The following is a 27,580-nucleotide window of genomic DNA, read 5'->3' on the forward strand; positions in this document are numbered from 1 at the left end:
CTGAATATGCAGCCTTTTCCCTTCTTTGTATATGGTGCTGGGTGTGCGCCAGAGAAATATGGACCTGTGGTTATATCCTGCTCCTCTTTAATCCTGAGATCTTCTACTCCTGTCTCAATTAGGTTGTTGGGAGACGCTGACCGTACTGACTATTATCCAAATTTGTAGCTGCTGGTCCTCTCTGTGTATATGTGTGGAATGGTGATCGTTCTGTACTGAGCCTGAGGCTGGAGCTATGTTATGGTATATGTAAAATATCCTTTTAGAACTGGGGTTCTCGCAAATTTTCTTTGCCTTTTGCCTATTTTCATTATGGTGGTGTTATAGAATCCTTCATTGGTTCCTGCTGGGGTACAGATGGGCCTGGTATCCGAGGAGAGGAGGTTACAGTATGTCATTGATTCCTCTGGTGTTGCTGGAGATGTATACAGGTCTCCTTCCAAACATGGTGCAAAGAAGTTAACCTGAATTCTTGTGGTTGTTGCAAGCAATCGTCGTGTTGGAAGGTGGTTTACCATTTGTTCATGACCGTATCCCTGTATGTTGAGACATTTTTGCTGAGCTGGACCATTCCTGTGGTTTTGTTGTGTTTTTTGTTCAAATGAAAAACTTCAATAAAAACACCCCACCAATGTGCAGTGTATTTTTTATAGACTGCTGACTGTCAAAAATGAAATGGTAGATGTTAATCCGAGTATCTGTATTGTTGTAGATCATTGACTGCAGCATGGGGGTATCTGAAGATTCCAAAGAGCCGGCTGTGTCATCAGTGCTGCCTTGGATCACCTTGTACAGGATCATCAAACATGAGGAGGACGAGTTTGACACACTTCGCCGCCAGCATTGTAAAAGTGAAGACTCAGGTCTGTGCTAATCTCTGTTTTTTGGGATAAATGAAGTTCAATATAGGTCTTGCAAGATTTTGGCATAATAATAATTTTACTTTGCTTATTCTTTAGGTACTGTTAGTTTTTTTTTAAAATGGTGAACTGTTATATATTGAGCTATATTTCAGTGCAGGTGATTAATATCCCATAAGTTTAGAGAAACTATCTACAAGTATTATAGGCACTGTTTTAACTGAATGGCAGTACTTAATGGCGATATCAGGTGTCAGGGTCGTTCTGTTTGTCCCCAAAATGTGGTTTAACTCCCTGGCTCCTTGGTTTCCTACTGACTTTCGGGGAATTGGTTTCCTTAAATTGGGAATGCCCCTTTCCTACCGTCATCTCCTTAATCTGCACTTTGCTGATTATTTGCTTATACTGTGATCTGATCCCCTCCAGGTATTCTCTCATGACTAATTTGGTTTCCAAATCTTATAGTTGGGCACTTAACTGTAGCTTGATGAGGTGTTACGATCTTGGTAGAGACCAGTAACTTCAAAAAAATAGATGAAATTCAAAATCCTAGTTATTTACTAAAAGAATAAAGCCACAATATTCCACAGTTTAAAACTGAAAATAAATTACTAGACAAGAGTCAACAAAGCAAACACTACATACTATCTATCTTATACTCTAACATCGAGAACTAACATGAATTAACAGGCATATAATAGTCAAATAAAAATTGTTAATTGCACAGTAAGTAGCCGATACAGAATTGACTCAGCAGTGCATTTTGATGATCACACTCTGTCTTAAAGTGTCCTTCAATGTCTGCTTCATAAATAATTTCTTTTTAAAAATGATTTAGTTGAAGTTTTTACATATTATCCACGACACAAACAATAAAGATAGCTGTGCTGATTACAATATACATGTCAATTTTCTTTGTTCCCCCCCCCCCCATTTGTTGTTTAAATGCCTATTCCTGGGTCCTTCTCTGTGTAATGGGTAGTTATCCGTTATTTACGAGTGGGTGGTGTGCCCCACCCCTCTCCCTGTCCTGTTTTCGGCATTCTCTTGGGGGTTCCCTTTCTTGTGGTCTTGTTCTATGCTCCCAGGCCTCGGTCGGTTGTTTTCTGGCCTCTCCCTCCTTTTTCCCTGTAGCAAAGGCTCGGGTGTCAGCCCTCTTCCCCATGAAAGTTCCGGTTGATCCAATACCCCGAAGATTGCCACTTTCGGGCTTGGCTCCACTCGTACCCCCACAACCTTGAACACGCCTTAAAGAAGCCTGTCCAGAACCTAGCAAGGCATGCCCAGAACATGTGGCTGTGGTTGGCCAGGTCTCCCTAGCACTGTTCACATTTGTCCTCCACCTCCAGGAAGAACCTGCTCATTTGGGTTCTTGTCAGGTGTACTCTGTGCACCACTTTAAGCTGCATGAGGCTCAGCCTTATGCATGAGGAGATAGAGTTGGCCCTGTTGAGTGCTTCGCTCCAGAGTCCCCACCTATTTCAGTCCCTAGCTCTTCCTCCCATTTTTCCCACATTTCGTCCACTGAGGGGCACGTCTTTTCGAAGAGTCATTCCTACAGGTCCCGCAGTTTCCCACCCCAATCTGTCCGCGTCCAGTAACTCCTCTTGTATTGTGTCTCTTGGGTTCGTGGGTATGTAGTCGCTCCTTGCAGAGAAAGCTTTTGACCTGCAAATGTTGGAGTTTGTTCCCGTTTGGTACTTCCAGTCTCTCCGTCTCCACCTGTGAGGTCGCTAGTCTGTCACCCGTGTAAAATCCCAAACCGGCAGTGTCCCCCATCCTGTTTCCACCTCTTGAAGGTGGCATCAAGAGTGGCTGGTGCAAACCGATGGTTGTTGCAGATGGGGGCTATGATGGACGCTTGGTCAGAACAGAGTGTTGCCCCATCTGGTTGCAGTTCCTCAGTGTTGCTACCACCACTGGGCTAGTGAGTGTTTTGAGAAGGCCCTGAACTCTGTCAGAAGCTTCATGATTTCTTTCATGTCACTTTGCGGATTTTAGATGTAGAGGAGCTGGACATCTGCATAGAGTGAGACTCTTGAGTTCTTTGCCCCCCTCTTCAGATTCCCTTCCAACCAACTTTTTGCTGTTCTCAGTGGCTCGATTGCTCGGATGAAGAAGAGCGGAGACAGCGGGCATCCCTGCTTTGTGCCTCTGTGCAGTTGGAAGTATTCAGAGCTGGTGGCGTTGGTGCGTATGCTCGCCTTGCGAGGGCATTGTACAGGAGCTTCAAGGTGAACACTGTCCCGAGTCCAAATCGCTCTAGTACCTCCATGAGGGCTTTCACTCAACTCTGTCGAAGACCTTTTCTGCGTCCAGGGAGACAATCACCTCGGGTGTTCCCTTCCCGGATGGGGTAATTATCACGTTCAGCAAACGCCTGATGTTCGCAGTTAGCTGTCTATCGTTAACAAAATCTGTCTGGTTTTCTACGACCACCTCTTGTACACAGTTCTCCAACCGCTTAACTAGGACTTTGTGAGTATTTTCGCATCCATGCTGAGCTGCGAAATGTGAATGTGTGATCCGCACTCCGTTGGGTCTTTGTCCTTTCTGGGTATCAGCAATATGGTGTCCTGTGTTCGTGTTGGAGGCAGTGTGCCCCTTGTTAGCGAGTCTGCGAATGTTTCCCACAGGTGCAGGGCCAGGGCCGTCGCAAATATTTTGTAGAAGTCTGCTGGAAACCCATCGGATCCCGTTGCCTTCCCTGCCTGCATGGGGTTGATACGCTCCATGATCTCTCCCAGCCCTAGTGGTGCTTCCAGCCCCTTCCGCCTATCATCCCCCACGACTGGCATGTCCAATCCATCAAGGAACTGTTTCATCCCTGTGTCCCCGTTGGGGAGTTCGAAGGTGTACAATCCCCGGTAGAAGGCCTCGAATGCTTTCATTACCTTTTTTGGTTGGCTACCAGTCTGCCTCTGCTATCCTTCACCTCTGCTGTTTCTCTCATGGCTACTGGCTTTTCAGCTGGTGAGCCAGCAGGCGGCTAGCCTTGTCTCAATATTCATAAAAGGTTCCCCCATGTCTGGCAGAGTTGGTGCACTGCTTTCCCGGTGGATAGCAGGTTACAGCCCATTTGTAGCTTTTACCTCTCTGCCAGAAGCTCTATGGCCGGGGCCTCGGATGACCGTCTGTCAACCTCCAGGATGGAGAGATCAGTTGTTGCCTAGCCGCCTTTGTTCCCTGTCTCTGCGTGCCTTGTAGGCGATAACCTCTCCTGTAATCACCACCTTCAGTGCCTCCCAGAACTTGGAAGGTGAGACATACCCATTCCGGTTGTTCGTGATGTGCTCGCCTATGGCCTGTGATATTTTCTGGCAGAAGACCTTGTCGGTCAAGAGGGTCGTGTCCAACCTCCATGTGGGACTTGGGCATGGCCCGTCTCCAACCTCATATCCATGTAATATGGATCGTGGTCGGAGATTACAATCGCGGAGTATTCTGCTCTTACTATTTCTGGAAGCACCAATTTCCCCTCTACAAAGAAGTTAATGTGGATGTAGACCATGTGCATTGGCCAGAAAAATGAGAATTCCTTCTCGCCTGGGTGCATAAACCGCCATGGGTCCAGTGCCCTACTCTCTCTCCACTCTCTCCACCATCTCTACTCTCTCCACTCTCTCCACCATCTCCACTCTCTCCACTCTCTCTACTCTCCACTCTCTCCACTCTCTCTACTCTCCACACTCTCTCCACACTCTTTCCACTCTCACTCCTCTCTGTCTCTTTCCCCCCTCACTCTCTCCTCTCTGTCTCTCTCTCTCCCCTCTCAGATTGTCGCCATGTTTGTTTTTATAAATTCCGTGTTGTACCTGTTGGGATTATACACGTTCCCCGTCTAGGACAGCATCGACCATGACGTACTGTCTCCCTTGGCTCATAACCATCCTAGCCCTCATCCCATAGCAGGAATGGTAGGCCTGTTCCACCCAGCCCTACCTTACCTGCAGTTGGACCTTCTCCCTAAGGTATGTCTCTTGGAGGAAGATTATGGGGACTTTCAGGAGGATAAAGACTCTGGCTCTTTTCACTGGGCTGTTAAGTCCCCTGAGTTTCCAGGTGACTATCCTAATTTTGGGGGGGGGGGGGGGGGGGGGGTGGAGTTCCCCCTGCTGCGGGATCAACCATACTTACCTCGCGGATGCGCACCTGCACTCCAGGGTTTCCCTTTGTTCAGGGGCCATCCAAAATGGCTGCAGTCACCGTTCTGACCATGAGGCCGTGCCCCTGTGCTCCGGGGTTGCCCTTTGGCCAGGGGCCACCCAATATGGCCACCCAAACTGCACCCAGGGGCTTCCCTTTGTTTAGGGACTCTTCATAGTGGCTGCTTGTGCTGCCACCTTGTTCCATGTTTCCAATATCGACATGCTGAAGCCAGACTAGAGTCCTCCCCCTCCCCTTAATGCTTCCTTTCCCCGTGGTTTTGATACCCATTTCTGCCCCCCCCCCCCCCCCCCCCCCCCCCCCCCCGGCCGTACCCCTCTCTTCTGTCTACTCCCCCCCCCCCCCCCCCCCCCCCCCCCCCCCCATGCTTCCTGGTGCTAACTTTCCCACTAGTGTGTTCCCTCCCAGGGTCAATCTAACCCTCTACTACACCCGCTCTGCTAGTGGCCCTTCTATCTCCTCACCCTCTCCTGCCCTTGCCCCCTCCTTCCTTTGAGCTGGTTCCCCTGTTCACAGCGAGGCGATGCAGTCCGGGCAATATTGTCCATTTCTTCCTTTTGTTTCCTCCATGCCTTTCTCACCGCTGCTTCTCTTGCTGCTTGTCCAGACCATTCTTATGGACGAACGCGTCCACCTCTGCTGGGGCAGTAAAATAATGTTCTTTGCCCTGGCATGTTACCCAGAGTCTGGCTGGGAATAGCATCCTGAATCTGACCTTGTTCTTGTACAGGGCCGCCTTTGCATGGTTAAAGTTGACCCTGCACTTTGCCAGGTCCGCCCCAATGTTCTGATACACTAGTATTTTATCTCTCTTCCAGTTGCAAGCCTTCGTCTGTCTAGCCCAGCGAAGGATCCTTTCCCAGTCCTGGTATTTGTGCAGCTTGGCTATTATCGCCCACGGCTGCTCCCCCGTCCTGGGCTTTGGTCTGAGCAACCTGTGAGCCCTGTAGATCTCTGGCTGTTTGGGGAAGCTGTCCCTCCCAACCAGGTTTCCCAGCATAGTGGTTGGTTGGGTCCCTGCCCTTGATCCCCTCTGGCAGGTCCGCTATTGAAATGTTCTGCCTCCCCGAACTTTCCTTTCAGGTTCCCCTGGGTCGCCACCAGCCTCTTGATCTTAGCCTCCAGGGTGACTATTCGGTTGCCCAGATCTGTCGACGCCTTTTCCAGCTCTCATGTCGTGTTCCCCTGGGCTTCCAGTTTCTTCCCCATGCCGCTGAGCACGTCTGCATGGTGGCTAGTGGCTCTGCTATCGCCACCTTGACTGTTGCCTTTATCTCGACCTTGATGTTGTCTTCCATTGCATTTAGTACCTTAGTTAGGAACATCTTCTAACCATCGCCTGGCGGGGGGAGGGGGAGTGGGGAGCTTGTTTTCCGGGTCGTCGGTCTTCTCTCTCTCTTTTTCTCTGGGGAGACCAGGGACCCCTCACCTAGTGGGTCTGCCGACCTACTTGCTTGCCCCTTCTATCCCTTGCCACAATTCCTGGTGTCCCTGTGGCCTCTCGAGCGGCTGCTTCCTGACATTTTTGTCATCCGTGCTAATGTTGGAGGTGAGAGGATGTTCAAGTTCGATTTGTGCGGGCTAAATTTGGCAAAAGTGCCTATTTTTCTGTTGTATGGAGGACTATTCAGCACATCCCTTTAACTGGAAGTCCACAAAGAATTTAAACTCTCCTTCTCTGCACCAGTCTGATCTCCAGCTGACAGCAGTGCACAACAACCCGAGTTCCACAGGCACAGTCTTCAACATAAATAGCACACAACATGACAAACGTGCTCAACCAGTTATCTTCCAGTAACCAAAACCTCTGCAGCAACTTATTCCCAGCTTTTGGATCTAGGCTCTGCTGCCTTCAGGTTCCCATCTGGGCTCATCAACTACTATTGCTCAGCTTGGACTGATTCATCTCCCTTTATATCTTTCAAACATGTTCAGTTTGGCAGAAGTCTTGTTTTCCAAACATCAGTTGCGTTTTGATTTCTTTATAAAAGGAGAGGGTCAGTTTCCTTTCTGTGTTTCTATTCCCCTTTCAGTTCAGCTAATGTTAGCTAGGGTCTGCCTCAAAAGAGACCAATTACATTTAAAAACGTAAATTCCCTCAAGACTCATGTTACATCACCAGTGTTTCAGCGTTGTGATGGAATTTTCTTTGACTTCCCGTGAATTTTTCTCTCACCAACTTCCACCATCCTCAATTCTTACTGACGCCTGGTTTGACAGGTGTCAGTAATGCACTGTAATTCCACTTTGTTAGGGAGCAGGAGCCAGCGAAGGCAAGTGTGGTGCGAACATAGGAATAGTAGTCGGCCATTCAGTCCGTCAATCTCGTTCAGTTAGATCATGGCTGATCTGTATCTTAATTTCATTTGCCAGCTTTGTGTCCTTGCCTGATAAATATCTATTGATCTCCGTTCTGAAATGTTTCTATTGACTCCCCCGTATCTACACCTTTTGGGGGAGAGTTCCAGGTTTCCATTTGTGTGAAGGAAGTGTCTTCTGACAAGCCGAGCTCAAATTTTAAGCTCGTGCTCCTTGTCCGGTCTCCCCCACTGGAAGAAATAACTTCCCTAATTTACTGTATCTTTCCACCATCTTAACCATCTTTATTAAATCATTTCTTAATCTTCACTGCTTCAGGGAAAACAAGCTGAAAACGCAATAAATACAAAGTCCTGCAAGTCTGGCAGCATTTGTGGAGAGAGAAACAGAATTAGTGTTTTGAGTCCAATGTGACCCTTCTTCAGAACTAGTCTGTGGCCTGTTTTGATAATTAAACTCTATTAGCGCCATTATTCTGGTGTGTCTGCACTGCACTCTATCCATGCCAATGTATCCTTCCTGAGGTATGGTGTCCAGAACTAAACAGTATTCCGTCTAACCAGTGCTTATGCAACTATAGTGGAATCTCTACTTGTTTATATTCCAGCCCTTTGATATGAAGGCTGACAATCCATTAGTCCTTTAAATTGTTTCTAATATGTGCATACTATTTATTTTCTCGATTTCTGTGAAGAGGTAAATGAATCTATTCCTCCTTCACAGTTCCAAGTGGATGATCTCTCTCATTGAACTATAGTTTGGGCTACTCATAGAGTCATAGATGTTTACTGCATGTAAACAGGCCCTTCGACGCAGCTTGCCCATGGTGCCCAGGTTCTATCACTAAGCTAGTACCATTTGCCTGTATTTGGCCCATATCACTCTATACCCACCCTATCCATGCAACTGTCTAACTGACAGGAAGAAAGAAGCAGTGCTCAGAAAGCTAGTGTTTGAAACAAACCTGTTGGACTTTAACCTGGTGTTGTAAGACTTCTTACTGTGCTCACCCCAGTCCAACGCCGGCATCTCCACATCATGGCTACCACTGTCTCTGGCAGCCCGTTCCAGATGCTCATCACTATCTGTGTGAAAAATGTCCCCGCTGGCCTTTTTTGTATCTCTCCCCTCTCACCTTACACCTATGCCCTTTAGTTCTAGACTCCTCTACCTTGGGGAAAAGATGTTGACTATCCAACTTATCTATGCTCCTAATTATTTTATAGACCTCTATAAGATCACCCCTAAGCTTCCTACGTTCCAGGGGAAAAGTCCCAGCCTATCCAGCCTCTCCTTATAACTCAGACCATCAAGTCCTGGTAGCATCCTCGTAAATCTCTTCTGCACTCTTTCTAGTTTAACATTATCCTTCCCATAATAGGGTGACCAGAACTGAACACAGTATTCCATGTGTAGTCTTACCAATGTCTTGTATAGTTTCAACAAGGTGTCCCAACTCCTGTATTCAATATTCTGACCATTAAAGCCTGGCATGCTGAATGCCTTCTTCACCACTTTGTCCACCTGCAACTCCACCTTCAAGGAGCTATTAACCTGTACTCCTAGCTCTCTTTATTAGTCTGGAGGTGACAAAGGCATGGGTGAGGGCTTCAGCAATCGGTTGAATACTATGATTTGAACATAAGTAAATGATGTTACAGAGGCAGAAGTAAGAAGTATTTGTGATTGAGAAGCTGCATGGTCAATAACTCGCATCAGGTTTTAAGGGAATCTGAGGTTGTAATTATGTTGGTGGAGTTTAAGACATCTTAGTTGGGGTGTTACTGCATGTCCACCCTTTGTTACTGGGCACTGGTGGATTTTGGTGATAGAATCCGCATCGTGCCTGGTGGTGGTTGGACAGAAAGCTGGGTTCTTTGTGGAGAAATTATTCTGCTTGCCCTCCCATGATGTCATCAGCTAATGAATGAGGCACCAGATGACACCCATGTTGCAGGAACCCAGATGTGCAGTCTTCATCTATGAAATGAAAATGAAAATCGCTTATTGTCACGAGTAGGCTTCAATGAAGTTACTGTGAAAAGCCCCTAGTTGCCACATTCCGGCGCCTGTCCGGGGAGGCTGGTACGGGAATTGAACCGTGCTGCTGGCCTGCTTGGTCTGCTTTAAAAGCCAGCGATTTAGCCGAGTGAGCTAAACCAGCCCCACACTGGCACACTAAGGATCCACACTGTAGGTGTTCACAGCTTCTTTGCTCACGGAAGCATTGCAACTCAGCCCAATCTGGCCCAGATACTCTAGTTTTCCAACAGGAGTTCCAAGGCTTGTATTTGGCTGTTTTCCTCAGCTCAGGGATATTGAGGTTAGTTGTATCACACAGATGGGTGAAGGTAATTGGCCAACATTACCTGCCCTATTTCATTCTTCTCATTATTACTGCATTAATGGCTTTATTTCTCTGGAGTTTTGTTTCGATTCCTCTAAATGGCTCTATTTTATAGATCCTGAAACTCCAATGCTGCCTTCTTCTCTGATGTTGCTGAACACAGCACATGAGTTCCTGGGACGGAGATCCTGGTGTTGTAATTCTGATGGAGCATTGCTTAAGTTCTATGTAAGTAGCCTGGTTTATAATTTAATATATATCCAAATTGATGTATCAGAAAAGGCCGTTCACATACTTTGTCTTCCTCTTCCCATATTGGAATATGTTCTGTAGACTTTATGATAAGATTAGAACAAAGTTTTTCAAAGGGTGGGTTGCCGGCAGGTGTCGGAAGAGTCTAGTGTTTGCGTGTCCGGCCTCAGCGCCGGATTTCCGGGTCCTTGCTTCCTGTCATAGGATCACACTGCTCTTCTGCTCAGTCCTCAAGAGAGAATTTAAAGTAAAGTTTTAGTTGAAGGATTTTGTTTTGTAAATACCTCTCTAGCTTTCCTCAAGCAGAAATTCTAACTGCTGTGTTTTCATGCAGCTGACAGCTTTATTTGAACAGTAATTGTGATAGGATTTTGGGTTTGAATCCAGTCACAAGTCAATCCTCTCATTCTGTAATAAGTGATCCCATGGTGCTGTTCTGAAGACACACGGCCAATGAGGTTATCACTGCATGCACTGGCTGATATTTATCCAGGTGTTGCAGCTTAGAAAGGATATTTTAATAATTCTCAGCATTTACTGGGAGTGGCATTGTGTGTGGACTTCTAGTTCAGGACCAGAGATTGTAATTAGTGAATAATGGTCTCAACAAAAGGATGACACATCGGGCACGATCTACCCAAATGAGAACAGAGTCCCGTAGTGCACGAGATTAGCCGGGTGTTTCCCGGAGCTTGGAGCGCCGAGAAACACTCCGCTATATAACTCCCATCCGGGTAGATTGAGGGTCTCAGTGGGGAACTCCCCGACAATGCTGCACCTAGTCCCATTTTCTGCACTGAGGCGCTCCGCTCGCTGGAGGTGAAGGCATAGAATCCAGAGGGAACTGGAGGAAGTATTGCTTTGCAGCTAACTGCTGCTAGAACTGGGAGTATTTGCTGATGCTGTACTGACAACTCTTTACTTGATATACAAATTCCACAAGTAATCTATTTCCATATAAAGCTGCCATATAGGATGCAGAGTTCATGCCATTGTGTGTGTTGACCGATTCCTGGGGGATATTGAGGGTACCATCAAAATGTAGAAAATTCCTTCCTTGATTCTTGTGCTCGTTGGATGGATTAGACTTGTATTACATGTCAAGCTATAGTTGAGAGGATACACTTAGCAGTTAAGGGCAACCAGAATGTAACTCTTGCTCGAGAGAATAAAAGGCTGAGGATGATCTGTTGGAGATCTTTAAAATAATGAAAGGGGTTGATGGGGTATGTTATATTCTCTATTCTCCTTTACCTGGATGACTCTGATGTATAATGTTGAATAAAGAACACAAAGCTTTGTTGACAAATAAACTATAAATTTATTTATGCTATTGAGATTCGTTCACATTCCGAAAGTAGAAGATAATTGTATAAAACTATGCTATCTCTAATTTACAGAACCCTCAAGTATACAACTGCTCTCTATGCCTGACACTCTTCCAGCTCTCTCCTAACTCTTAACTCCTAATCATCAATATTTTCTAATCTAATCCCAGAATCCCCTAGTCACATAATATTTATATGACTGTTTTGTGGTTCCCTCTAGTGGTAAGAATCATTATCATTATCTTATTAACTCTTTATACCCCAGTCCATATACATATCATTACAGGGTAGACATAGAGGAAATGTCCACACTTCTGGGGTAGACCAGAACTAGGGGCCTTGAATATAAGACAATCACTACAAATCGTGTTTAAGGAATGCAGGTGAAACCTCTTTACGCAGAGAGTGCTTAGTATGCAGACTGCACGACTAGAAGGTGTAATTGAGGTGAACAGCATAGATTAATTCAAGGGGAATCTAGAGAAGCACATGAAGGAGAAAGAAATAGCATATGTTGATAGGACTAGATGAAATAGGATATGAAGCATCCAGTGTGACGCATAAACACCAATATCGGTGGAATGGCTTTTTTCTGTGCAGTACATTTGCTATCATTCAATGATGTGGTGACATGCCTTTCTTGATAGGTTCAAGTTCTTCAGAAGGAACTGTCTGCTTCAAGACCTGAAGATGCCCATCCCTTCAAAGAGGAGCTGGAGACTGCCCTCGAGCAGTGTTTTTACTGTCTATATGCTTATCCGAGTAAGAAGAGTAAAGCCAGATATTTGGAGGAACACTCTGCCCAGCAGGTATGTAATTATGCATACACTTAGTGTCGCAAGCTCAGTAAAATAGGATAGATTATGGTGTAGAATGCGGTGCCAACAAGTTTACACTGAGCTGTGAAATTGGTCATGCAAGTGTTGATTAACCTTTAATTGTTTTGTCTGTATGCATATTTGGGAACCAAGTAATTTGCATGTTTTGATGAATTGAAGAGAGGATATTTGTTCATGTTATATTTCTTTCTACAAATATGGACAATCATGAGTTTGTGGCTGAACAGCTGGGATTTAACTGTGAACAAGGAGGGCTGAAAACTGGCTCCTCGGCTATATGCAGCCCTTTGAAACTGTTCTTTATTCCAGTGGCGCTTGCATTTCTCAGTGACTTGTCCATTTTCAATTTCACCTATCTGGAGGCTTGAAAATAATTTTTCTTTAAGTATCGTTGTTTCTTTAGTGAATACATACTAAATCAGTTGGTTCTTAGCAGATTGAGATATCTGAAAATTAATGGAAACACTGATTTTGGTTGCATATGACCCCTGAAGCTCCATGGTACCGTTCTATGTAATAATAATAATCTTTATTAGTGTCACAAGTAGGCTTACATTTGCACTGCAGTGAAGTTACTGTGGTCCACGAAATGAAAAGGCTTAGACCCTGACATTAACAGCTTCACCTCCACACTGTGAATAATTTGCCTTGGCTTTGTTGCAGTGAGGAAGCAAACGCCAGGTTGTTCTCCATAGAGAAGTACAGCCTAATATAAAAGCAAAATACTGCAGATGATGGAAAAATGAGATAAAAACAGAAAATGCGGGAAAAGATCAGAAGATCTGGCTGCATCTGTGGAGCGAGAAACAGAGTTAACATTTTGAGTCGAATGTGACTCTTAGTATCATCTTAAACTGCTCATAGAGTCTTATACTGCTGTCACTTTCCTCCCGGTGGCTGTTCTTCAAAGCAAATCCAAATCCAGTCGCTTAATGCTAATTATCACCCTTTTCTCCATGTCTGAACAATAGGTTGAACTGGGTTGGAATGATGCAGAGTTTATGTTTGACTACTTCAAGCCGAAGAATTACCCAGAATTCGACAGTTACAAGACCAGCACCGTGTCTGCAGATCTGGCAAACCTTTTGAAGAAGATTGCTGCGATCGATCGAGATGAGGATAATCTGCCCCTCTCAATAGAGAGTGTAACAGCCTATATCGAAGGCTCCGTTGATACGGTAATGTCAGTACTATTTGTGGTGGAACTGCCAAAGGTTAAACTTCTGAATTTCAAGTAAACAGATTCCTATTAAAACAGAGAAATATTTTGATAACTAAAGGGGGAAGCAAATTGTTTGATTATCTGAGCGAAACAAGCCAAGATATTCAAACTTTATCTTCCAATCTGTGTTTTATAGAATCCCTACAGAGCAGAAGGAGGCCATTCAGCCCCATCATATCTGCACTGATCCTCTGAAGGAGCACCCTACCTAGGCACGCACTCCCCTGCCCTATCCCCGTAACCTCATAATTTTTCATGAACAATCCATCTAACCTGCACATCTTTGGACTGTGGGAGGAAACCGGAGCACCCGGAGGAAACCCATGCAGACACGGGGAGAACGTGCAAAATCCACACAGATAGTCACCGAAGGCTGGCCGGCTCCAACCCGCACATGCGCGGTTGCCGTCTTCCCCTCTGCTGCCCCGCAAGACGTGGCGGCTTGATCTTGCGGGGCGGCGGAGGGGAAAGAGTGCGTCTCTTGGAGAAGCCGGCCCGATGATCGGTGGGCACCGATCGCGGGCCAGTCCCCTCCCGAGCACGGCCGTGGTGCTCACTCCCCTCTCCGCCCCCCACAAGTCACAAACAAAGCTTTGGCGCCATGTTTACGACGGCAGCGACGAGGTGTGGTTGCCGCCGGCGTGAACTGGTCGGGAACGTCAGGCCGCTCGGCCCATTCGGGCCAGAGAATCGCTGGTCGCTGTGAAAAACGGCGAGCGCTGATTCTCCGAGCGGGGGGGTGGGAGAATCGCGGGGGGATGCCAGGGCGGCGTGTCGTGAGTCGCCCGGCCTTCCCGCGATTCTCCCACCCGGCGTGGGGAGCGGAGAATCGGGCCCCTCATATTTCTCTGATTCAGATTTCATCTGATTGCTCTCAGCCCTTCTGAAGTCACCCACCGTCTCCTTCACAATTCATTACACTCTACTTTGTCATCTGTGAATCTTGATATTGTGCCCCAATGTTCTGGTTTAGATATACAGTATGTGGTCTGAATACTAATCCCTAGTGACACCACTGTTATGGAAGTTCGGAAAACAACCAATAATCAATCCTTTTTTTTCTGTCCTTCTCCCAACTTCCAACCATGCTGCCATGTTCCCATCAAAACTTTGTGCTTACATTTAGTTATATTTTTTATCCATTCTCCCTTCTTGAGAAAAGATTATGTTGGCATCCTTACAATCCTTTGGCACAACTTCCTTTATATGTTGCGTCATATAATGGCCAGGTTTGTTTGCTTTTGTTTAACACTACCACAAATGTAATGTAGATGGAGCATAGATCAAAGAACAAAAAGTACAGCACAGGAACAGGTCCTTCGGCCCTCCATGCTGCCCATCAAACCTAAAATCTTTTACTGTTCTGGAGTCTGTCTCCCTCTATTTCCATCCTATTCATGTATTTGTTAAGACGTTACTTAAGTGTCACTATCGTACCTGCTTCCACCACTTCCTCCTGCAGTGAGCCCCAGGCACCTACTACCCTCTGTAAAAAAACTTAACTTGCACATCCCCTCTAAACTTTGCCCCTCACACCGTAAACCTATGTCCCCTAGTAATTGACTCTTCCACCCTGGGAAAAAGCTTCTGACCATCTATCTGTCTATGCCCCTCATATTTTTGTAGACTTCTAACAGGTCGTCCCTCAACCTCTGTCGTTCCAGTGAGAACAAATTCAGTTTATCCAACCTCTCCTCATAGCTAATACCCTCAATACCATAAAACATCCTGGTAAACCTCTTCTGAACCCTCTTCAAAGCCTCCACATCCTTCTGGTAGTGTGCCGACCTGAATTGAACATTATATTCCAAGTGTGGCCTAACTAAGGTTCTATACAGCTGCAGCATGACTTGCCAATTTTTATACTCAATTCCATGTCCAATGAAGGCAAGCATGCCGTATGCCTTCTTGACTACCTTCTCCACCTGTGTTGCCACTTAATAATAATTAATAATCTTTATTGTCACAAGTAGGCTTACATTAACACTGCAATTAAGTTACTGTGAAAATCCCCTCATCGCCACACTCCAGCGCCTGTTCGGGTACACAGAGGGAGAATTCAGAATGTCCAAATTACCTAACAGCACGTCTTTCAGGACTTGTGGGAGGAAACTGGAGCACCCGGAGGAAACCCACGCAGACACATGGAGAATGTGCAGATTCCACACAGACAGTGACCCAAGCTGGGAATCGAACTTGGGACCCTGGAGCTATGAAGCAACAGTGCTATCCACTGTGCTACCGTGCTGCCCACATTTTCAGTGACCTGTGGACCCATGCACCCAGATCCCTCTGCCTGTCAATACTCTGAAGTGTTCTGCCATTTATTGTATAATTCCCACTTGTATTAGGCCTTCCAAAATGCATTATCTCTCATTTCTCTGGATTAAACTCCATCTGCCAATTCTCTGCTCAAGTCTCCAGCCGATCTATTTCCTGCTGTATCCTCTGACAGTTCTTATCGCGAACCGCAATTCCACCAACCTTTGTGTCATCCGCAAACTTAATAATCAGGCCAGTTACATTTTCCTCCAAATCATTTATATATACTGAAAACAGCTAAGGTCCCAGCACTGATCCCTGTGGAACAGCCCTCCATTCAGAAAATCACCCTTCCACTGCTACCCTCTGTCTTCTATGACGGAGCCAGTTCTGTATCCATCTTGCCAGCTTACCTCTGATCCCATGTGATGTACCAGTCTGCCATGAGTGACCTTTCAAAGGGATGTCTTCATTCTTCTTTTGGTTCAATGGGATCCTCAATAAATTTCCATTGAGAATTTTAAGTTTCTGTATTGCAATATGCATTGATGACAGATGTAACCATTTTATCCAAGTCAAACCCTGAATTATGTATCATTTTTATGGAAAACATGAAAGAGAAAAGGGAGACTCATTGACTACTGCATTGTGTAGTGAATGGGTAGCAGTTCATTGCTATTTTTCTTTTTGGAAGTTTAAATTTCTAATTTTATTGAGGTATATTTGGGTTTCAACCACTGAACACTTATCTGGTGCAGGTTGAAACTTTGATTTTATTAAGGCAGACTTCAAACTCTTTCTTTTTGTCTTTGATTTTTAGGTGCCAGCACTCCCTGAAGGAGCAGATTCTGGACTTGCTCTTGTTAATGAGTTGTACTACCTCCTAGCTGACTATCATTTTAAGAACAAAGAACAGGCTAAAGCGATAAAATTCTACATGCATGACATCTGTGTCTGTCCAGCCAGGTATGACCTGCTCGTTACATTGGTATTAACCTGAAACCAGGCACATCAACAATAATGATAGTGAGGGATACTCCATATTTAACACATGGTAAGAGTGTGCTAGTTATGACTTAAGTATCCTCACTCCCAACCATGCACATACAGTACGAGTTAAGCCGAATTTAAATGTTTCTGGGAATCCTTGTGTTGTAGCTTCATGAAGGTGCCAGCTTCCTGTTTGAGGTAGTTGTTACCAAACATCATCTACTAATATCGAGATGGGCAGTGACTGTTCTATTCCAGAAAACCAGTTGGTGAAGGATAGAACTGGAACCAATCTTTACACACTTGTGTTTATTTATAGAGTTGCACATTACAGGTATGCATCTCCGAAACCGAACAACAGTTTCAGTCTATATCTCTTTATCATTGGCTCAGGTGTTAGTGCTCACCATCTGCATACAATAACACAGTTAATATGCAATTGACAGTCCTGGGTATGGTCTTGTATTATGAGGAGAAACTTCTTTGACTAGACTGGTTAGTTGGTAGACCTTGCTTCCAGAAAGAATAATTGAGGCAAAAAGCATTGAAATAGTTACGGCAAACCTACATGTACACAAGGGAGAAATGATGGGGTGGACACAGTAAGAAGTCTTGACCACCAGGTTAAAGTCCCAACAGGTTTGTTTCGAATTACTAGCTTTCGGAGCACAGTTCCTTCCTCAGGTAAAGTCCTCTGTTGGCCTTTAGCCTGGTGTTGTGAGACTTCTTACAAGGGAGAAAGGATTAGAAGGATACTTTGGGTGAGATAAGGTGGGAAGTGGCACCTGGTTTCCATGTTCTTGGGATGTGGGCATAATTGGTAAGGCACAAATTCATTTCTCATCCTTTGGAAAGGTGGGGGTAAATCACCTTTTTGAACGACTATAGTCCATGTGGCAAAGATATTCCCATGATGCTGCTAGGGAGGGTGTTCCAAAATTTTAGAACCAGAAACAATGAAAGAATGGTGAAACAAAAACAGAAGATACTGGATAATCTCAGCAGGTCTGACACAATGGGGGTGATTCTCTGAGCCCCGCGCCGGCCCGGAGAATTGCCGACACCGCGCCACGACGCCCCGACGCCGGTGCACGATTCTCCAAGGTGCGGAGAATCGGAACCGGCATGTTTGGTGCGGCGCCGGCTGCGGGCCGCTGGAATCTCCGCCCGGACGGGCCGAGCGGCCGCGCCAATACAACAGAGTCCCGCCAGCGCCGTTCACCCCTGGTTGCTGCCGGCGGGAACTCTGCGGGAACGGTCAGGGGGAGGCCTGTGTGTTTGGGGGGGGGGCTCCTTCACCGGGGTGGGGCACCAAGCCTCCCCCCCACCCCCTCCGGGTCTACGTCCTGGCGCGGCCAGCCCCTGAACACCGACCCAGGCGCGCAGAAGTCCCCCGTGCATGCGCAGGTTGGCGCCGTGCAAATTTGGCGCCGCGAAAGGAGGCTGCAGCGGCGTGAACCGCTCCAGCACCGTGCTGGCCCTCTGTGGGGGCCACAATCGGTCGTACCCGGGCCCTGTTCGCGTCGTTATGAAACGCGATAGCGTTCACGACGGCGCGGGCACTTGGCCTCCATATCGGAGAATCGCCCCAATGTGTGGAGAGAGGAGGGAGCTAACATTTCGAGTCTGGATGACTCTGTCAAAGCTGGAACGATGATAAATTTCTAAGTCAGTATGATGTGGGACTTGGAGGGGAAATTGCAGCATAGCTGCCTTCTCGGAGGCAGTTGTTATGGGTATGAAAGATATTGTGGTGAAAGGAAACTTGTGCCTTGTAAATGGAAGAAAGTTTTTGGGAAATTGAGAGGTGAGTTACTTGCTGCAGACTATTCGTTCTCTGTCCTGCTCTTGTCGATGCAGTATTTTTGTTTATAAATCATTTTATTGAGGTATTTGTGATTTTATAACAATAACAGCACAAATACAGTATATACAAACATAAACATAGTGCAAAGGCCGTCTTCCCCCCTTCACAGGTCCCACCTTTCTCACACACTAATCTAAACTAAACTAAACCCCAAACCCCCCCTCTCTGCTGACGGTTAATTTTCCCTAAAGAAGTCGACGAACGGCTGCCACCTCCGGACGAACCCTGACATTGACCCTCTCAAGGAGAACTTGATTTTCTCCAGACAGAGAAAGCTAGCCATGTCAGTGATCCAGGTCATGACATCCAGAAACCCCTGCCAGAATCCCCTAAGCTTCGGGCATGCCCAGAACATATGAATATGGTTTGCTGGTCCTCTTGCACACCTTGCACACCTGTCTTCTATCTCAAAGAACCTGCTTATCTGGGCCACTGTCCACTGCCTGTGGAATAAAGATGGGGAGGCACTAAAAAACAAACTGGAATCTCGGGAGGACCGTCATTTTCACCGTCTGTACCCTCCCAGCCAGTGATAGCGGGAGCATGTTCCACCTTCGGAAGTCTTCCTTCATTTGGTCCACCAGTTGGGTAAAATTTAACTTGTGTAGCCGTTCCCATTCCCGTGCCACCTGGATGCCTAAATACCGAAAGCTTCCGCCTATCACCCTAAATAGCAACACCCCCAGTCGCCTCTCTTGCCCCCTTGCCTGGATCGCGAACATCTCACTTTTCCCCATGTTCAATTTATAACCCGAAAACTGGCCAAATTCCCCCAGAGCCCTTATAATTTCTCCCATTTCCTCTAGTGGGTCAGAAACATATAGGAGCAGGTCATCTGCGTATCGCGAGACTCTGTGTTCCAGCCCTCCCCAAACCAGCCTCTTCCAGCCTCTTGAGGCTCTCAGCGCAATTGCCAGCGGCTCTATGGGCAGTGCAAACAGCAGTGGGGAGAGAGGGCAAACCTGCCTCGTCCCCTGGTGCAGTCTAAAATAGCCCGATGCCAACCTGTTCGTTCATCCACTCGCCACAGGCGCCTGATACAGTAGCCTAACCCAGTCGATGAAGCCCCGTCCAAACCCAAACCCCTACAGCACCTCCCACAGATAGGCCCGTTCCACCCGATCAAAGGCCTTCTCTGCGTCCATTGTGACCACTACCTCAACGTCCCTACCTTCTGGGGGCATCATGATCACATTCAACAGTCTTCTAACGTTGACTGCCAACTGCCTGACCTTAACAAATCCCGCCACGTCCTCCCCAATCACATCCGGAACGCAGTCTTCGATCCTTGAGGACAAGATTTTGGCCAACAATTTGGCGTCAACAGTTAGTAAGGAGATCGACCTGTAGGACTCGGATAGCTCCGGGTCCTTCTCCTGCTTCAAAATCAGTGAGATCGTGGCCTGTGACATCGTCGGGGGAAGCCCCCTCGCTCCCTTGCCTCATTAAATATCCTTTGTAGCTATAGTATTAACATCCCTCCTCCAGTTATTTCTCTGATCAATGGTAAACCTAGAATATTGATGCTGGGGAATTCAATGATACCTATGCCATTGAATGTCAAGGGAGTTATGGTTAGATTCACTCTTGTTTGTGATGATCATTGCCATCTGTGAGATGTGAATGTTACTTGTCACTTAACAGCCCAAGCCTGAATGTTGCCCAAGTCTTGCTGCATATGGACATGGTCTATTTCAGTACTTATGAAGTTGTGAATGGTACTGAATATTGAAACAGCTAACAAACATCCACACCTTTGACCTTCTGATGAAGGGAAGATCATTGATGAATCAGCTCAAACTGGTTAGGAAGAGTAGCGCTGGCAACAATGCCCTGGGACTAATTTGATTTACCTTCCAACAATCAACCATCTTCCATTGTGGTAAGTATGACTCCAACCAATGGAGAGCTTTCCTCCCGATTCCCATTTGACTTCAAATTTGCTAAGGCTCCTTGATGTGCTGCACTTGATCAAATGCTGTCTTGGTGCCAAAGGTAGCCATTCTCTCCTCACCTCTCCTGTGAAATCCAGCTTCATTTTTGACCAAAGATGTAATGATACCTGGAGTTGAGTGGTCTTGGCAGAACCCAAACTGAACATCGAAGAGCAGGTTATTGGTGGGCAAATGCCATTTGATAGTACCGTTGATGCAACCTTCCATCATTTTGATGTGAGTGTGAACAGTTGGAGCTGCAATTGACCAGATTGCATTTACCTGCTTTTTGGTGACAGGACACACCTGGACAATTTTCACATTGTTGAGTAGATGCAGTGCTATAGTTCTGCTGGAACAGCTTAGCTAGATGAAGTGGTTGGTTCTGGACTACATGTTCAGCACTACAGCTGGGATGTTGTCAAGGCCGATTCATCGTTGCTTGCATCCAGTGCCCCGCACTGCCATTAACAATTGGAAGTGGCAGCATTCCAGAGGTTTGACCCTTTGTGGATCGCCTTGCTCTGTCATGCTGAGCATGCTGCTTTCACTGTTTAGAATGCTTGTAGTCCTGTATTGTTTGCCAGATTGGTGCCCCATTTTTAGGCATGCGTGATGCTGTTTCTGGTGTACTGTCGCTGTAAAAGCCGTAAAATTCTCGACAAGTCTATATCCTAAAACACTCTTGAGCCTGCGTGGCTTGATGTGGATAAACCATTAATATTATTTACATCTTAGCTGAGGTTGTAGAAAGGCTAGAATCCCTATACATCATCTAAGGATTGTCTCCCAGTGATGTTGGTTTAGGATGTGATGTTGGTTTAGGATGTAATGTTGGCCAAGGAGTAGAGAGGTTGCCTGTTTTTCATAGATGGCCATGGGATCTTTCAGTTTGCCCCTGAATATGTAGGCAGGATCCTGGTTCAATGCCTGGAGGATATCTTCATTATTGCATTAGAGTATTAGAACATAGAACAGTACAGCACAGAACAGGCCCTTCGGCCCTCGATGTTGTGCCGAGCAATGATCACCCTACTCAGACCCACGTATCCACCCTATACCCGTAACCCAACAACCCCCCCCTTAACCTTACTTTTTAGGACACTACGGGCAATTTATCATGGCCAATCTACGTAACCTGCACATCTTTGGACTGTATTGTCCCAGGTACTGTATGTTCTTCTCAAACACCTAAATCCTGAGCATTTGATAATTTTGTCAGCATAGCCTTGATACTCCTCCCACTGAAGCATCTTTTTGTGGGTTTATGCATCAGAATCATTCACCAACTTTTGACATGCTTGAGAACAAATGAGCTTATTATTGAGGACTTGGGCGTGAGCACTGGGCGGCCAGTTTCAGATGTAAAAAAATGTAGACTTAGATATAGCTTAACGTCCTCGAGAAGTCTCGGTGCTTTGCTGCCTGCCAGTAAATTACTTTAAACTGTAATCATTGCTGTATAGCCAATGTCCGGTTCATCAAAAACCTTGGTGGAGCATCAAACAACAATGAGAAAATATTCAGTTAATTTGTTTGGACATTATTGGTTGAGAGATTACTGTTGGCCAGGGCACAGGGAGAACTCCACTGTTCTTGTTTAAATGTTGCTATGATATCTTTAATGTGACAAATGCATCCGAAAAACAACACCTCAAATAACACTTCTGTAATGTGCCTTGGGACATTTTGCTTCTTTAAAAGCACTGAATAAATTCCTCCTCCTCTCCATTTCGGTGAACTGCATGCATGTAGGGCCCTATCTCTTTAGTAGTCACTAGACTTCTTACCAACTTTCCGATCCTGCACAAAGGATTCAACACCTTCAGAAAGTTCATTCACTGTTATCTGACTTGATCGCAGATATGTCTTCTTTGCATGCATAAGATTTGTTTTATGACACTGAACTGATTGCCAAAGATTTATCCCAGAACTTCAATAAATGCCTAGATTTACACACAATATACAGAAGGAAAGGGACTGCAATATTCTCCCCAAAGTCTGCAAACTTCTACTTCCAGAGGTTTTTAATGCATGCACCACATGGAGCTTTAGTGCATTTGCTGCAGGGCTTCAATGTTCTGAATTTTGTACTGATGTCAACCAGTGATTTCCAGGGCATGTAGGATGGCTAATACATATGTTTGCCAATTCTGCCCGCCGACCAAGAACGAAGTTTAACAAAAAGTGTTTCTTAAGTCCTTTCCGTTGGGCATGTCACGTGTATAACTAACAGATTGCTGGGCTATTGTCTTTTTTTATGTATGACAAAGGGGTCCATTTGTCACAGAATCCCTACAACGCAGAAGGAGGCCATTCAGCCCATCGAGTCTGCACAGTGTTATGGACCAGGGTTTAGAAAATACCAAAGTATATTATGGAGTTCACCTGACCCACAACTGTTTATTAATTTTGGTTATGATGAGCACAAGAGCCTGCCTTTCAGGTGTTATTCAACAGAGTTCTTAGGCGCTTTTAATCCAAAAACAAGCTTTATTCTATGAATTTAATTAACGTTTGTATAAACAGACAGTAAGAATTCTTATCATCTACAAACATGAAGACCCTACACAGCTACAGTACTCTATGTATAACCCTTAATACATTCTCCCTTTAACTGGGGGAATTTAATAACAAGATCCCATAAACCAAAAACCCCTTTTTACCAGAAACAGCAGGTAAGTATAATCATTGGATTTCTTCCTTGGAATAACTCTTTAAAATTGAAAATAGAGAGACAGGCCAAGATACTTCTCTGTCTGAGTACAGCAGCCAAATGTGAACACGAAAGTAAAACTCAGAGTCACAAACCAGCTCCCAGAGCCACAGCCCAGCTCCACCCACACAGTGACATCACTGAAGCCATGTGATAAGACAGAAACATTTCTTAAAGGGACATTCCCATGACAACCGACCTTCTGAAAGAGCTCCCTATCTGGGCCCACTCCCAACCTATCCCTGTAACCGCACCTAACCTAAGCGGCAATTTGACATGGCCATTCCACCTAATCTGCACATCTTGATACTGAGGGAGAAACCGGAAATCCATGCAGACATGGGGAAAACGTGCATTCTCCACACGGACAGTAACTTGAGGTTGGAATCGAACCCGGGCCCCTGGCGCTGTGAGGCAGCAGTAATAATCATTGTGCCACCGTGCTCATTATTCCACTGTCGGGAAGGAAAGTATTGTTCTCAATGTTGTTTGGGTCTTTTGAGACTTTGCACAAGTTGGTACTATCTGCCATTATAATTCAGTTAGTCATCAATTTGTTGACTTTGTCCATATACGTTCCAAATATGGGAAACATGCTAGTCTGAGTTTTTGTAAGTCCGGGTGCATGCTCAACATGTACAAGGATCTAATCAGATCAGGATGATGTGTCATTATGTTAATTGGTGTTGGTTTAGCCACCAGAAGTCTCTGGACTGCAGCTGGTAGAAAAAGCAGACCATTGCCCCCTTTCCCAGTCAGTCACTACCATTTATTGATGAAGGCTGTTCTTCAATGTACACACAGGGCTCAAGGTGAAGGCAATGGCTTTGCTCAATGGATGGTGTGACCACAATTCCATGAGAGTTAAATCAACAAGCTATGTAGTTACCATTGATGGAAATGGTATTTGGAAGGTTAGATGGATGACGTGATAGAAGATCGTTAAAATTGCAAGATTTATGGATAGTTTTGAATGTCTCAGAAAACCAACATTTGGTAAGGTTATTCTTAATGTATTTAGGGGTCAAAGTAATGTTTGGTGTCACAATTGCACTTTCATGGTCTCAGTTGGGATATCTGAGGCCCATTTACATCTTTAAATGCAGCTTACACTTCTTAAGGTGTGGAGACACGTAGTTTTAAGTACCTGGTCACCTAGAATAGGCAATGATAAGGCTAGTCTTTGAATATTTTCATACTTGAACGCCTGGTAAATCCACATTTATGCAGATAACCTTCTATGGGGTGGGGGAATTGATCATGCTCCTATTGCTGGAATGAAACAAAATTGGTTCATTGGTGCTGGAATATTAAGTGACACTAAAGCTGAATGCTTGGCAAGATGGAAGAAGGAGAAAAGGCATATTAGTCATGGAAAACAGATAGAACTGTATTCACTATGTTTGCTTTCTGAAACACAAGTTCTTTGATACCTTCATGGAGCTCCCATTGCTGCTCTTGTTCACTTGACTGTTAAATATTGCTCTTGCATTGTCAGATGGGGGCTGCTGGTGGCTTAAAGTGCAAAATGCATCAAAGCTGCTTGGCTCAATTTTGAATGGGCTGTGGAAGGATGGCAGGAAACAGAAAGAATAAGTCATCCTGAGCTGGTGATCAGGGAATCACTAAATTATTGTATTAACTTGCAAACTTTGAATTTAAAAAAACTTGTACTTCGCGAGGAAGGATGTGCAATTGTATGGGTTAGGGGAGGAATGGATGAGGAAGGTTGAGGTAGTGCACCTTCATGTAAAGGTAGGAATGTTACTGGGGCAGTTTAGAATGAGAAATCTCATTAAACTGGCACTGATGATCTTCAGAATGCAACATTGGGTAAGCCAGTAGAAAATGTTGATCGTTTTCAAATGGAGAGAGTGATGTATGCACTGATTTTAATATATAAACTAGGTTTAGGTGATGGATCATTTTGTTTCTCCCATGTTCTGCTCTTTTACCACGTTTTCTCGGTCAGCGCGGTAGCATAGTGGTTAGCACAATTGCTTCACAGCTCCAGGGTCCCAGGTTCGATTCCTAGCTGGGTCACTGCCTGTACAGAGTCTGCACGTTCTCCCCGTATGTGTGTGGGTTTCCCTCGGGTGCTCTGGTTTCCTCCCACAGTCCAAAGATGTGCGGGTTAGGTGGATTGGCCATGTTTAATTGCCCTTTGTGTCCAAAAAAGGTTAAGTGGGGGTTACGGGGATAGGGTAAATACGTGGGCTTGAGTAGGGTATTCTTTGTAAGGGCCGGTGCAGACTCGATGGGCTGAATGGCCTCCTTCTGCACTGTAATTTCTATGATCTATAATCTATGATTTTTGTTTCAATGCTCCTCCAAGGCACTGCTTAATGCCCAAGTGAAAATCTATCCCATTCTTTCCTTACTGGGGTGAGAAGGGGAGGATCACATTTTACGTTCAAACCTGGATACCTTTGCTTGAAAAGATTTTACTGTTGGACCAAACTCTACCTTTCAAAACTTTTAGCAGTAAAACTAGATAATTTATGCTTGATGTTAGAAAATAGTTTTATAACAAAGAAGAAACTACAGCTTATGGATTGCCTTACCCAAGGAAAGATATACTTGCCATTGAGGGAGTAACAAAGGTTCATCAGACTGATACCTAGGATAGCAGGATTGTCATATGAGGAGAGATTGGCATGACATTTAAAAAATTTGTTTACAGGATGTAGGATGTGGGCGTCACTGGCATTTATTACCCGTCCCTAATTTTCCTTGAGAAGGTGGTGGTAATCTGCCTTCCTGAAACGCTGCAGCCTCTGTGGTATAGATACTCCTACTGTGGTATTGGGGAGGGAGTTCCAGGATTTTGACTTGGTGACGGTGAAGGAACAGCGATATATTTCCAAGTCAGGATGATGAGTGGCTTGGAAGGGAACTCCCAGGTGGTGGTGTTCCCAGGTATCTGCCAGCTCTTGTCCTCTAGATGGTAGCAGTTGTGGGTTTGTAAGATACTGCCTTAGTGAGTTGCAGCAGTGCATCGTGTAGATGGTGTACACTGCTGTCACTGTTCGTCAGTGGTGAATGGGGTGCCAATCAAGCGAGCTGATTTGTCCTGGATGATGATTCTTGAGTGTTGTTAGAGCTGCACTCATCCACCCAAGTGGAGAGTATTCTATTGCACTCCTGACTTGTGCTTTGTAGGTAGTGGACAGGCTTTGGAGAGTTGGGAAGTGGGTTACTCACTGCAGGATTTCTAGCCTCTGACCTGCTGTTATAGCTACTGTGTTTATAAGGTTAGTTCAGTTTCTGGTCAATGGTAACTCCCAGGATGTTGATACAGTAGTCCCCCTTTATAACGCGGGTGTTGGAGTCCAAGACAGCCACCCGCGTTGCATCCGAGCCGCGGATATCCACGATGGGGGTTTTAAATAAATTTAAAACCCCCATCGTGGATCTAATTAAAACAAGCACTGCTGCATTTTTAACAACTTAAAAGTTGGATTGGAGGGAGAGAGCAGCCGGCAGTGTCAATTTCAGCGGCCGGCTGCTTGTTTCAGTGAGAGAGCAGCTTCCCGCTCCGGATCAAAGTGAGCCGGCCGCTGAAATTGACACTGCCGGCTGATTGGAGGGAGAGAGCAGCTGGCAGTGTCAATTTCAGCGGCCGGCTCACTTTGATCCGGAGAGGGAAGCTGACAGTTGGGGTCCATAAGCCCCCCCGCCGTATATCGCGTATTGCGGTATAACGGGGGACTACTGTAGTGGGAGATTCAATGATGGTATTTGAATATGAAGGGAACATGTTTGGATTCTGTCTAGTTGGAGATGATCATTCTCTGGCACTTGTGTGTTGCGAAATATTACTTGCCGCTTGTCAGCCTGGATATTGTTCAAGCCTTGCTGCAGTTGGACATGGACTGGTTCAGCATCTGAGGTGCCGCGAACGGTGCTGAATATTGTGCAATCATCAGCAGGCGGATGGTTATTGTTGAAACAGCTGAAGATGGTTGGGCCTAAGGCTACCCTGAGGGACTCCTGCGGTGATGTCCTGGAGCTGAGACGATTGACTCCAACAACCACAACCATCTTCCTTTGTCATAGGTATGATTCCCAAGCAGTGGAAGGTTTCCCGTCCATTCTCATTGACTCTTGTTTTGCTCGGGCTCCTTGATGCTACACTTGACATCAAGGCAGCATTTGACCAAGGGCAATCACTCTCATCTCACCGTTGAAATTTAGTTCTTCTGTCCATGTTTGAACCAAGGAACCCAAACTAAGCGTCTGTAAGCAGGTTTTTGCTAATTTGCTAATGAACAATTTTCCACATAGCTGGATAGATGCCAGTGTTGTAGCCAGAATATTTATATTCCACTGTAGTTTAGAAGAAAAATGGGGCGCTCATAGAAACCTATAAAATTCTGACAGGGCTGGACAGACTGGGGGAGGTCTAAAATTGGGGCCATGGTCTCAGGATATGCGGTAGGCCAATTAGGACTGAGATGGGGAAAGATTTATTCAC

The 27,580-nt window shown here is 45.6% G+C and overlaps 1 protein-coding gene across 4 annotated transcripts in view; it reads left to right on the forward strand.

Moving 5' to 3' along the window:
* The window catches only part of cabin1 (calcineurin binding protein 1), a 696,151-nt gene that overhangs the window by 83,095 nt on the left and 585,476 nt on the right, over window positions 1-27,580 (forward strand). For all 4 annotated transcript variants that reach the window (XM_038793568.1, XM_038793562.1, XM_038793549.1 and 1 more), the window contains 5 exons: window positions 713-863; window positions 9,809-9,921; window positions 11,921-12,082; window positions 13,084-13,290; window positions 16,417-16,562. In XM_038793568.1, coding sequence (XP_038649496.1) covers window positions 713-863; window positions 9,809-9,921; window positions 11,921-12,082; window positions 13,084-13,290; window positions 16,417-16,562 — 779 coding nt within the window. The remainder of the gene's footprint in view (window positions 1-712; window positions 864-9,808; window positions 9,922-11,920; window positions 12,083-13,083; window positions 13,291-16,416; window positions 16,563-27,580) is intronic.

The sequence above is a fragment of the Scyliorhinus canicula genome, chromosome 1, assembly GCF_902713615.1.
Source record: "Scyliorhinus canicula chromosome 1, sScyCan1.1, whole genome shotgun sequence".
NCBI classification, from domain to species: Eukaryota; Metazoa; Chordata; class Chondrichthyes; order Carcharhiniformes; family Scyliorhinidae; genus Scyliorhinus; species Scyliorhinus canicula.